The 12655-nt window shown below is 36.1% G+C and overlaps 1 protein-coding gene across 3 annotated transcripts in view; it reads left to right on the top strand.

The window, feature by feature from the left end:
* Window positions 1-5975: 5975 nt before the first annotated feature.
* The window catches only part of LOC131037897 (uncharacterized), a 71902-nt gene continuing 65222 nt past the window's right edge, over window positions 5976-12655 (top strand). For all 3 annotated transcript variants that reach the window (XM_057970139.2, XM_057970138.2, XM_057970140.1), the window contains exons 1-2: window positions 5976-6169; window positions 6302-6468. In XM_057970139.2, the coding sequence (XP_057826122.2) occupies window positions 6095-6169; window positions 6302-6468 (242 nt within the window). In that variant the 5' untranslated portion in view covers window positions 5976-6094. The remainder of the gene's footprint in view (window positions 6170-6301; window positions 6469-12655) is intronic.

Genomic DNA, 12655 nt, shown 5'->3' on the forward strand with positions numbered 1-12655 from the left:
CATCCTCATAAGTTCTTCTGTCACCGTGGTCTCTTCTTGCTCCATCTTGGTTCCTTTCATCACCATGGTCTCTTCTTGTTCTATTTCCTCTTATTTCCTCATGATTTACTCGATTTACATCATCATCATTGGGATCATTAGTGTTTTGATTATTACTTGTTCCCACATCTTGTTTCAAACTTTCCACGTTAAAATCATGTGGAAATTTAGCTCCTGAATTTGCCAACATTAGGATGTACTTTTTCTTTTGTTTTTCCAATAGTTTTTCCATTAGTTTATCAAATGTAGAATCTTGTTCAAGGCCTCTAATGGTGTTATTGATTGCTTCTTCATCAACATCTATGTACCCAAATGTTTGAAATATTGAATCATCGTCATCCATTTGTTTTTGTCTTCTCAACTGCTCATGTTGAGCTCTAGTCCAAACTGGCATGTGATTGATTTGAAAACTTCCCAAGTTTTTGATTTTCTAAAATGCAACTCAATAGGTGATTATTGGTTTAGGAAGATTAGCTTTGTTGATTTTACCACCATTATCAGTGCACTATGATAAGGCATCTTTTTGTTGAAAAGCACGTTCTTGCAAAATTTCTTCGCCAAACTCCATTTCGTAACCACATAAATAGTGACGAAAACAGTGTAGGAATGTTCTATGTTTTAACAAGATCTTGTGATTGATGTATAAGAATTTCCTCTTCAAGATAGCCTTCCAACTTGGTTTTCTTTTCTTGAGGCAATATTTAAAAGTCATATAAGCATGTGATGATTTACAAGTTATTTGATTCCAATGTGAGTGCTATCTTGATTTTGATAAAACCTAGGTCCAACGAGGAATGATATATCCAAGATAATGAACAAAGGTTGATATGATCAAGTTTCACGATAAAGGATTTGATATATCTTGATAAGAAATTGATAATGATGTTGATTTGCACTTGAGATGGTCGAATCACTAACTTGTTAGATGTTTATGCTTATAAAAACATTTGGAAAATAGCCTATTTGATTGATAACTTGATTGTTTTACTAGTTTGAAGACCTGTGACAATTGAAAACAAACCTCCTCGAAAAAGGGTATCTGAAAATGATGTTGAAATTTTGGTCTGATATGTGGAAATGCTCACTATTGCAGATGCGAGAAAATGGATGTGCTAACTTATTGATCAAAAGCGCTAACTTAGGCAACAAATGCATTGCTCTATTGAATAAAAGCATTGCTCTGCATTGTAAAAGCAAGAACCTAAGGGAAAAAAGTGATGTTTTAGTTGTAAAAGCGTTGTCTTGATGAGAAAATGCATGATCTTAAAGGTTAAAAGCGTTGTTCTGTGCAACAAATGTGTGATTCTGACTGTGTTAAATGAATTTTTCAATTTTCCAGCAAGTTATCGAATTTTTGGCTTATTTCAGAGTGATGATTTTTCAAGTTTTTGACCGTTTTGAGAATGTTTTGTAGACACAAAAGACACAATGTTTGGAAATCAAAGTGCACAAGCAAGCACAAGTCCTATGGTAGGCCGAGACAATAATTGTTGAATCTCACATGTTGTTTCCCCAAGGCTACGCTATTCAAAGTGGATATTTAGGTGTTTGACCCCACTGGCTCCCCTCGACACTCACTTATCTGGGGTAACCAAGCACCAGTTTCCATGAAAACTCGCCATGAAAAACTGCATATCTCTACTAAGAATCGTATGTGTGTGACCCACTTCAGAGGTCCGACCTCCTACACCAACAATTAGAAGTATTTTGACAACTAATACAAAAGGGTTTTTAGTAAGGGCTTCCAGTCATGTGGCCATACATGCGACACTTTACACTTTGTAAATACAGAAGGTTCCCATCTTATAGAGGTTGCGCTCCATAGGGTTTATGGGGAAACATAGTGTCGGTATGAACTAATCAACACATGTTGTCCATGACTTTCGTCATAGACATGATTTATTTAGAGTGGATCAGAAGGAGTCGGTATTAGCCCATTTCCACTTGAGTTATTCCCCCCTCACTGGCCCCCTCAAGGCAGCTCGGGAAGACAGACCCTCTAAAGGTAAAACATGAAATGAAAGTAGGTCTAGCTTTTTTATCACCGTATTAGGGTGAGAGCATACTCACCTACTACTTTCAAACAAGCATGGTAGACAATGGTTCTTTTACCCTTTAGATTAGCTATGTGCAACTACCTTTCTAAAAATACACGATGCAAGTTGCATCTTGTTCATTTACCCCTTAGTTAAGCTAGGTGAAACATGTATGATTTTTTACTTCCCAAAGTAGTCCTAGTTAAACTATGTGAAAAAATGCATTAAAGATTTGCTCAAAATGAAACCTTCAAGCACACAAGTCAGTAGTTTGGAAAAAATCAGTCTTGGACGATCGAACTTGTGAGGATTTGTTAGCAGACAGATTATAAAATTCTATTTTTTTTTGCAGCAAGTGAAAACGCTAAAACAACAAAAGCGTTATCCTATCGAGCAAAAACGCTAAACTGCAAGACAAAAATGCTAACCTGTGTCATGAAAGCGCTAAATTTCTATGTAAAGCGTGTTTTCTTGAGCAAAAGTGCTAACCTAGGAAGAAAAAGCGCTAACATGTAAGGCAAAACTACTAACCAGTGTCATGAAAACGCTAAATTGAGGTTCAAAAGCGCTACCTTATTTCACACAGGCATGAAACAGGTTTACAAAAGCGTTAATCCATTGTGTTAGCGAGAATTAGACAGAATATTAGAAAATGAAGTGTGAGGCCTCGAGCCCCACAGTGGGTGCCAAAATTTGTATCAACTTAAGTTTCACCTCAGAGATTAAACCTACAAACTCATTAGTCTATCATGCAAATATATATAACTCAAGTTTCAACTAATGAAACAACATGAAATGGAAAAGCAAACAAAAAATTATACCTTCATGATTTATGTCTCATTGTGTCCTAACCCCATTGTCCTTGGTTGCAGATGATCTTGCTCTCAGACAAGCACTGGTAGCTTCCAAGATGGCAAGTGTGGAATGGACTGGTCGATGATATGATATGCAAAGCTAAACTATGATAATGATTTATGCTAAATTACTCAAAAACAACTCTAAAAATGCTAAACAAATGAACTCACAGATGCAAAGATAAAGACTCCTAATTGACTATAAGATTAGCTATTAGTTTTAAAAATGGCTTAGGAGACCTCTATTTATAGATTTCTGAGTGCATAAGCTTAGGTGACAAAGATCAATGGTCTTGATTAAATCTTGCAAATTGGATGGCTATGAGCAAGAGGTTGAGTTGTGAGAGAAAAAAGGTGGAAGATGTTCCTCCTACACCTAGAAGGTGGAGGAAAAGGTGGAAGGAGAAGCCAAGTGTCATTCATCTTACCTTGACTAAGAAGAAGACTTGAGAGAATATATGATAGTTGGAAAAGATTTAGGGATAAGAGCCTCCAAAGATGTAGAAAGTTGGAGAGAAAATAGAGAGGTTGAGGAATGTGTGTATGTACACATCATTTGAAGAATAAATTGGAATTTGAAGCTAAGTTGTGTATGGAATTCTCTAACAATATGAAAAATGAATTTGAGATGTTTATGATTGGGGAGATGAAATTTTTCTTAGGTTTGCAGATTACTCAGACTGATAAAGGTATTTTCATCTGTCAAACTAAGTATGCTAGAGAGTTGTTGAAGAAATTTGGGTTGGAAAATTGTAAATCGGTTGGTACTCCTATGGTTACAAGTGAGAGATTGACAAAGAAAGATGCATCTGCACCGATAAATCCTACAAGGTACAAGCCTATGATTGAAGGTTTGTTATATATGACTCAGACCAGACCGGATACAATGAATGCAGTTTGTATTGTATCAAGATATCAGAGTGATCCTAGAGAAAACCATGAGAGTACAATGAAAATGATTTTGCAGGTATTTATAAGGAACAACTGAATATGATTTGTGGTATCCTAAAAATGATGACTTTGCATTATGTGCATATACAAATGCAGATTGGGCTGGAGATGTTGATGACCGGAAGAGCACATCCGGTGGAGCTTTCTTTCTTGGAAAGAAACATGTTTCATGGATCAACAAAAAACAGTCATGTACCTCTTTATCTATTGCTGAAGCTGAGTATGTTGCTGCTGCTACTAATTATACACAAGTTCTATGGATGAAGCAAATGTTGAAGGATATAAAGATGGATTGTAATGAATCGGTAGTTATTCACTGTGACAACTCTTTTGCTATTGATATAATAAAGAATCCGATATTTCATTCTAAGACAAAGCACATATCTATCAAGTATAACTTTTTGAAGGAGAAGGTGGAAGCAAATGAAGTCAGACTGGTTTATGTGAACACTAAAGATAAGATTGCAGACATCTTCACTAAACCTTTGCCTAAAGAACCATTTGAGTACTTTAGAGACAGATTGGGGGTTTCTGCCCCTCTGGTAGAGACCCGAGTAATGCAGATTGGCATTAGTCTAGTATGCATTTATAAAGCTACTACTCATTCCAGATTGATGTGGTGGTGCTACTACTCAGGGGGAGTAGTCGACTGTGAGATTTAGAGGATCTATGGTCTTTCTTTGATATTTATGTCAGATCTTTGGCATTGATGTCAAAGGGGGAGAGATATATGTGAAAAATAGAGCTTAACAAAATATCAGTCAAAGGGGGAGAGATCAGAACTTCATTGCTATATCATTTTGTGGGAGATTGTTGGTTGTCTTCCTTTGGGGGAGACTTGTTTGGCATTTCTTGGCACTTGGATGTTTCTCACATCTAGTGTTGACATCAATGCCAAAGGGGGAGAGATATATGTGAAAAATAGAGCTTAACAAAATATCAGTCAAAGGGGGAGAGATCAGAACTTCATTGCTATATCATTTTGTGGGAGATTGTTGGTTGTCTTCCTTTGGGGGAGACTTGTTTGGCATTTCTTGGCACTTGGATGTTTCTCACATCTAGTGTTGACATCAATGCCAAAGGGGGAGATTGTTGGCAATTTGGAGGAATTGATTATGTGTTGCATTGATGTTTTGTCATTGATGGCAACACCGACTATTTTGGTTGTTTACCGGTTTCCGGTTGGTTTAAGTATTGTACCACAGATTCCTCTTGCCTTTTCCACAACTCATTGAATATTGAAACAAATTAAAAAATGAAAGCATGAAAATGATAGATGTATTTGAAACTTTTGGCTTGATTAATTTTAAGACATTCTATAGTTGTATATGAGTTTGAAAAATCATTGTACATAAATACATATCATGATTTGAATTGTCTGTATTGATAAACAATAAATTATATTGCATTGTAGAGATGCCTTATGATGGTGTTATTTTCGATTGAAAAATAGATGCATAGGAAGAGTTCAAAGCTAATATATTTACAAGTTGTAATGACATGTCCTCGTCTTGCTTGATGGATTAAAGAAAAATGAGGAAAAACAAAAGTGCTAAATGGATATTAGTGGCATGTTATTTATCAATAGTTGGAAAATGTTACAAATATCTCATTAGTTCATATTTTTATGATGCTTCCAATTTCCTTAGAAAGATATCTCTTGACATTTTTTATATAATTTTTTTTTGATGGAGGGTTTTATACCAAACCTAGACTCGATTAGCTACTAGGTACATGAGCATGAACCATAGGTTGAACCTCTTCGACCAATGACTGAGGGGTAGCCATTCTGCCAAAGTCGCCCAAAACACAATTCCCACCTCATCTCTTATAATGTCGACGCCTTGCACTCAACAAGACTGATCCATGATGAATTCATTAAAAACCATTCAACTTCACTATAGACCAAAAACCCATTGATAATTGAAAAAAGATAACAATTGAAAACAAATAAAATTAAAATTTACTTCCTTCTTGTGTTAACCGTTAATTCATTACGACATAAAACGATAATCTCCATATGTAGAAATGATAATATGATATACATATAAATTAATATGGACAATAGCTACCGTCCGTTAAAACTCAAGAGCGTTATTGCTCGTATATTCTTCCCTTCAATGGTGAACCCTATCAAATTATCTAATCTGTTGGATTATCTTTTTTGCTCCAATAAAATATTTTCCCTCAAGGATTCAAACTTTAAGTTTCACTATGACGAGTGTTTTAGCATTGCCTGCACATCACCCAGCCACACCTCTCGTGTCACCTTTGTCATCCAATTTTTCTGTAAGTCTACTATGCACATCATTTTCATACTTTTGATGACCTCTACTATAAATCCAATCGCTATATACTCATCCGAATTCATAATTATTCCGTTGGGCATGACTCGTAACCTAAAGAATTATGTGTATGCAGAGACAATTGAGATTTATTGGGTTTAGAAGAAGGCAGCTTCTTAGAACAAATGTGGCAATGCCCATTGCAGTTTGCGCAGAGAAAAAGAAAGAAGTAAACCCTTTCTTAAAATTTGCAGTTGGTGCGGTTACAGAAATCCTCAGAATCTTCAACAGAAAAGACAGCAGGCATGTTGAATTCTTGAATTTCCCGATGTTTGTATTAAAAGTGGAAATTGAAAAAAAAATCTTTGATAAAGGTTATGGACTGCTTTCAATGGTATACCTAAATGTTGAATACCCGGATTTTGTTTGTTGCATAATATTTTCAGATGAAATGTTGGAATGTAATTGGGTTTGAAATTAGTGTTAAAAATTGTCAAATGGGATGAACATAAGTGATGAATCATCCGTGCTTTCGCGGTGAAGGATTATATTCAAATTTTTGTTACCAACTCATATATACAAATTTTGAATGTTTAATGGTGTAAACTGTCATTTCTAATTCTAAGTGTGGCAAAGGTCTACAAATGTGGCCAAGTGTACGTATAAATGTTGGGTGCTTAATTGGAAAAACTGTCACATTCATTCTTGGTTTGGTGAACTATCCAGTTCTAGGCGTGAAATACCAGGTGAATGTGTAAATGTTGAAAATTAAATAGGATAAACTGCCACATTTAATTCTAGGCTTGTCCTACCCCAACAAACAAGGGTAGGTTGGGGCAGTAATGTTGCAAGAAAACTTGTGGAGAAAAACAATATTTGAGTTCTTATTTAGTGCAAGATAATTTAAAGAAATTGGAGCAGAAAACTAATATAGAAACATAGAAACTAGATTGTTATGCAAATAAATGCCCACAGAATAGTAGGAACATTGGAGATATTATTAGCCAATACATTTTCATCATCGTTCCAAGAATGACATCACATAATGAGCTCCAATACTTTCGATTCCTGCATATTGTTTTGTTCTAACTTCTTTATAAATTCGCATCCATACATATGACTATTATTTGTAACCTTCTATTTTCCCAGAATATGAAACATGCAGTCATAAAGGGCAAATACCAAATAAAATGCAGCTGTTTCTGTCAATGTAACATCTGCCACCTGGTTGTGCAGCTGTATTTACAACATTTAATGGGGTGTCTCAGTAGTTTGGACATTCTTAGAATTTATAAATGGGTGATATACTGGAATGTATCCCATAATTATAGTTCACCCTAGCCTTGCCATATGGTTGTTGGAGATATCAGTTGTCTTATTACTTTGTGGGATTTGAACTAGGGTTGCACTGTCTAAATACAATTGTTGTAGACAACATTCTTAAGATGATGGATCATTGAGTATGATCCGAAATGTTGATGCAAAAAAGTTTACACAGTTGAAATCCAGAAAACAAAAGCAACAAACATTTTTATGAGTTCTATAAACAATCATTATGTATAACATTCCTAGATTTTATTTAAAATGGATCCCATGCAAATGTATCCCTCAATCACTATACCCAGTCTTGTTCTCATCATATGTATGTTGATGTTTTGTGCTTGTCTTTGTTGACTTGGAGGGTTTGTGCCTGGGTGACAATCAGAAAATTGTTTTAAGTGTTGCTACAAATTTTTTTATTTTTCCAAAAGCTTTACATTCTTTAAGAGAGTGGGCTTGCTTGCATCTTTGAAAGGGACTTTTATTTATTTCTGCTTTGGTCTCGTTTTTATAGTTAAGAGGCCAAAAAATGTGAGTGAGATTCAAATTTTTAAATTTGACGTTAGAGTTAGGATATTTTAATTAATTTATTTATTCCTTTGAATAGATTTATTTCGAAAGTTAAAATATCAAATGTAATAAAGGTCTTTTCTTAATTTATAAAAAAATAAGGGTTTTAGGTAAGGTGAAGAACATAGTGCTGTTCTTTGGTTTTTATATAAAACCTCATCAGTACAACTAAAATAGTTTTAAAAAAAATTTAAACCCTATGTTTTTTTACTAACATTTGTTAGTGTATTATGAACTTTAATCTCTATGCTCTATATTTGTTGTCAAAATCAGTTTTCTCTCTTATTTCACAATATTACGTCTTTTTTAACTATCGTGAGTTTCTCCCATTTTGAACTGGGATAATTGAATTTCATTTACACATTTGCCATGTTGTGCCTATGCCATGTAATTGGATGCTAAGATATAAGCCATTACTTCTCAAAGGCATGAATTATTGTGAATAATTCCAATTCCTTAGTTAGATGATTGAGCTCACCATCCTTGAGATTACGTGGCCCATAATCAATTAGTTGGCCTTCTTATGTCAATGCCCAATCCAGTCCTAATAAGGACACATATATGAAATCCAAGAAATCCTTCTCAATATGGGAATTCTCAAGATGAATGCTAAAGTTAACAACTCTTGTAACATTTGAAAAGCCAATTTACACTACCTTAACTAAACAATTGTTTTTCCCTTTACACCAAAGGGATGTAACTAGGGCTTTTATTGTGGAGTTCTCATCAAATATCCAATAGTACCTAGCCAACCCCATGAAATTTCTCACTTCATCTAAATTCTTGGTGCTGGACCTCCATGATTGCACTAACCTTCACTACGTCTATAGAGATACCATCCTCTCAAATGTTATGCCATTGATATTGCACCTTTATTTGGAAGAATGACATTTGGATATCATAGATATAACTGGTTTTTCCTTTAACACTACAAAAATTTTCTTGAATGTTTCTCATGTTTTTCTTCATTCCGGTTAAATTTTTTTAATCCCCATCAAGATAAGTAATCACAAATCTATCCAAGTAGCTTTAGATACACCATTCAGTAATCTCATGGATATTGTAGTTGCCCTATTCAACTGAAACAACATAACTACATACTTATAGTCTATATTGGGAGCTAAAAGCTTTCTCAAGTATGCTACCCCCTTTAATTCTCAACTAATGATAATTTGATGTGAAATCAATTGTTGGGAAAACTCTAGCTTATTTCATTTAATTAAAAGTCATTGATCCTTAGAAAGGTATAATATTTCCAATTTGTTACCTTGTCAATAATCAATGCTCGATCTTAAGAAATTATCCTCCTTAACAAATACACTCCATTGTTTCCCAAGGAGATACACTTGGCCTAATTAACCCCTTATAAATCAACTTGTACAATCTAACTTGCACAATTTTGGGGCACTTATTTTGTTACAAGTGTACTCAAGTCATGAAAATTCAAAGTTTAGAGGATAACTCTTTTACTATTGATATGGTAGATTTCTTTACATGTAAACCCATCTTTGCTCAACTAATCATTCCAAATACTTGCTAGCCAACCACATGTGTAATGCAAAAGGGGAATGAAACATCAAGTCACGCTTATATCAATTAAAACAGATCTTGAGGTAGAGCTAATCATACTTAATCACCTTTAGAGGGGTGATAGAGCTAGTGTAGTTAATTGAGTTTCCCTTGGTCTTGGGCAGCATCTCAATCCTTAATCGGCATTTTTCACATTACAGGAGTGAGAGACTTAGCAGCTCCAAAGAAAAAATATAAAAGTAATCGCTTCCATATTCCTATCATGCCACTATCCTCATGCTCCTTTAATAATATGAAATACCTTCCATAAGGAGTGGCCAGGTTTGGGCCCATCCAAATCAGTAATAAAAACTAATCAATCTCTTTATAGCTTCTATGTCTCTTTCAAGTGGTACGACAGATTTGAACATGCATAATGGTATGGCTAGAAGTGCGAAAGGTATGACTGGGAAGTACTTAGCACAATAGCAATGAATAAATTCAATTTCATCAATTTATTATTTTCCTTGCAAATCCATAATAAATTTCTTCTTTGCGGCTTCCCGCAAGCATACTTAAATATAGAGCAAATATCAAGTGATACTTTGGCACAATTTTATAAACCTTCTATCAATTAGCACACTTGTGAATTTTGTGTGAATCCACCTCTACATTGGCTAGGGAGAAATATTTTCTTGAAGCCAATCTTTGCCTTAGGGTTTTCATCCTAGGGCCATTGTTGAACAAACTTGCTCAACCTCCACAATTGGGTTTCAAGAAAGTGCAAATACCAAGAATGAGGAAATTGTTAATTTTAGTCTTTTAGATTGATACAATACTCAGAAAATAGAAATTTATCTTAATTTCCAGATTAATATTAATTGCTGTTAGTGTTAGGAATTTCCAGAATTAAGTAAAAGTAGAGAAATGAACAGAATGAACACACAACACACAAGTACTCTGGGAAAACCTCCTAGGAGGAAAAACCCAACAAGAAAGATCCTCAGATCTGATTACGATTTAACCACAATGTTCTGATTACAACACTTATCTCTGATCGCTGTCCAAACAACAAGTTGCCAAGGTGATGTAGAGTGATGCCCTAGCTGTAGATGACCAAGACACCAATCAGCAGAAGATAACTTCAACAGGCTGAAGCAGCATATAACCAAATGTTTGTTGCAGTTCACCAAGGAGCAGATTCGCCAAGTGTAGGATAGCAGATCGCATTTAGGAGCAGAGCAGATTATATTTTCTAATTGTATGTTTGAAAGAATGACTTGCATCATATATATATCTTCTTCTTGGCGGTAGACCTCTAGGTCGGCTAGCATTATTATATTTTATTTATTAAATATTTCCTTAACACGTTTCATGAAGGGCTCATTAAGTGACTTGAGGTATAGGGTCTGCCCTATTTGGAGGGTGGCGTGTGAGAAGGGGCCCAACCCTATTGGAGGATGGCGTGTGAGAAAGGGCCCAGCCCTGAAGGGCGGATTCCAATGTTGCCCTAGGCAATTGGAATCCGCTCTTCACCCTAATTAAAAACTAACAGAAATGTCTCCTCACAAGCTCCTTTGATAATTGTTGTCACAAAAGTTTGCACCCTTGCTGAGCTATCAACTCAGCAACCTTGTGAAACATGGAAACAACCCCGAAGTGTGGGACCTTGCGCAAAGGGGTTGAATCTCCGGAGAAGGCCGGCTTCCTTCTCCATCTAGGTGCAGGTGTTGAACCAACTCAACACTCCAAATCTTACTTCTAAACCTATCCTAACAACTTGCAGAGGAAAAGGGGAGAGAGAAATGCTTCAAATGAAAGGAGGTGATGCACCAAGATAAGAGATGTTTCTCTCCCCACCCGAAATGGCACAAAGAATCAACTGAAATACCTAGGAGATGCACAAACTTCAGTTGCATGAATGAGTCAAATGCATGTATGGAGGTTAGAACTTGCTGAATGTAAAGAGGGGAGAAGGTTTCCCACAAGTCACACTCAGAAAACGGGTTAACACAACATATATGCGAAAGAAAGCCACAACATACTCTTACAATGAAGGTAAGAACACATACACAAGATACATAAATTGAAGTAAGGCAAGAATGATGATTTCAATTCATTATAAGGCCAATGGCCAAACTTATAGTTGTAGAATTGCAAGATAAATACAAGTCTTCAAGAGAAGTGAAAGAGCATAGAATAGCTCAAACAAGCAGGGAGAGAACCCTTTACAATGATGCATAACAACCTTATATAGAAAACTGGTCGCATAGGAGAGACCATTGGTCAAGGAAGAGAAGCCTTGACCCTTGTGTGTGTAGGGAAATGTCAGTTAGAGAATGCAGGGAAGTGCATGCACCTGACATTGTGTACATGCAAGCAACCTCGCCATACCCTGACAACGCAATCCCAAGAAGAAAGGACTCCTAGAAAGTGGATTGTCTGACATTCCAAAGTCAGAGCATGCAAGCATGACATAAGTAACCACAAGTAAGCATGGCCTTGTACTCCACGACACTTGATGGAAATCCTGCAAAAATCATTAAATACGCCCTTGTAGCTCCACAAAAGAAGGTGTACAAGTCACTAGAGTTGTTGGAGCATTAAGAGCTTTGAGTGTTGATCACGCCATCTGGAAGTGTTGCAAGCCGGAAGGAAGTTGGAAATTGGGAACTTCGGGGTTTCGGAGTTCTGGGGAAGGGAGGACTTAGCAACTTGGGAACTTCGGGGTTCCGGAGTTTCGGGGTTGAGGAAGAGAAGACTTAGGAACTTGGGAACTTCGGGGTTTCAGAGTTCCAGCCCTCCAGGGTTGAGGACTTAGCAACTTGGGAACTTCGGGGTTCTGGGGTTGAGGACTTAGGAACTTGGGAACCTGGGGGTTCTGGAGTTCCGAGGTCAAGGAAGGGAAGACTTAGGAACTTCCTTCTAACAAGACAACACTTCACACTTCATGATTCCATTGTTTTCTCTTTGATCAACTGAGGCAGCGTTGGTCCATAGAACATATCTCTGATCGGTTCTCACTGATGGACCAAGGGTGTCATAATTTGACCACAATAATTCCTTTAGATCTTTCTAGACATTATATTTT

Source organism: Cryptomeria japonica, chromosome 4 (genome assembly GCF_030272615.1).
Source record: "Cryptomeria japonica chromosome 4, Sugi_1.0, whole genome shotgun sequence".
Classification (NCBI taxonomy): Eukaryota; Viridiplantae; Streptophyta; class Pinopsida; order Cupressales; family Cupressaceae; genus Cryptomeria; species Cryptomeria japonica.